The sequence below is a fragment of the Mesitornis unicolor genome, unplaced genomic scaffold (genome assembly GCF_000695765.1).
Source record: "Mesitornis unicolor isolate BGI_N332 unplaced genomic scaffold, ASM69576v1 scaffold10840, whole genome shotgun sequence".
NCBI lineage: Eukaryota > Metazoa > Chordata > Aves > Mesitornithiformes > Mesitornithidae > Mesitornis > Mesitornis unicolor.
Window position 1 is genome coordinate 20,319 of NW_010157584.1, and position 516 is coordinate 20,834.

Consider the following 516-nt stretch of genomic DNA (forward strand, 5'->3'; position numbering starts at 1 on the left):
CCCAAAGCATAGGGCCGCCCCTTGGGCCCCCCCTACCACATGTGTCCCCAACCCTTACCTCTGTCCTCCTCCTTCTCACGGCCGCTCCTGCTCCTCAGTGCCCGGCTCCGGCTGCTGCCGTAGTCCCTGGCTTTGTCCCTCTCTGCTGGATCCTTGGAGGTGCTTTTGAACCAGGGTCCATGCCGCCGTCCCCCCGCCGGCATCGTCGCCGCCGCCTTGAACCCACGGCTCAGCTGCATCACCCCCAGGTACGGCAACCCTGGCCCCTCGCCGGCCCCAGGGCCGCGCTGGTTCCCCGGCACCGTGGGCTCCCCGGTAAAGCCCGAATGCAGGAAAACCAAGCTACCGGCCGCCAGGTAAAGAGCCAGCAGCGTGAAGAAACGTACAGGTTTTCGCCGAAAATACCGCTGGAGTTTTACCAATAATTTGGCCATAGCGTCTTCATCCCTCCCCCGGCAGCCGGTGCTGCGGGGGAGCTGCTCCCTGGCCCCAGGGGCTGGAGGTGGCTCCTGGGGG

The 516-nt window shown here is 66.1% G+C and overlaps 1 protein-coding gene across 1 annotated transcript in view; it reads right to left on the reverse strand.

Moving 5' to 3' along the window:
- Positions 1-440, reverse strand: part of WSCD2 (WSC domain containing 2) — a 10,963-nt gene extending 10,523 nt beyond the window's left edge. Inside the window, exon 1 of the mRNA XM_010180569.1 lies at positions 59-440. Coding sequence (XP_010178871.1) covers positions 59-434 — 376 coding nt within the window. The 5' untranslated portion in view covers positions 435-440. The remainder of the gene's footprint in view (positions 1-58) is intronic.
- Between the last annotated feature and the right edge of the window lie 76 nt (positions 441-516).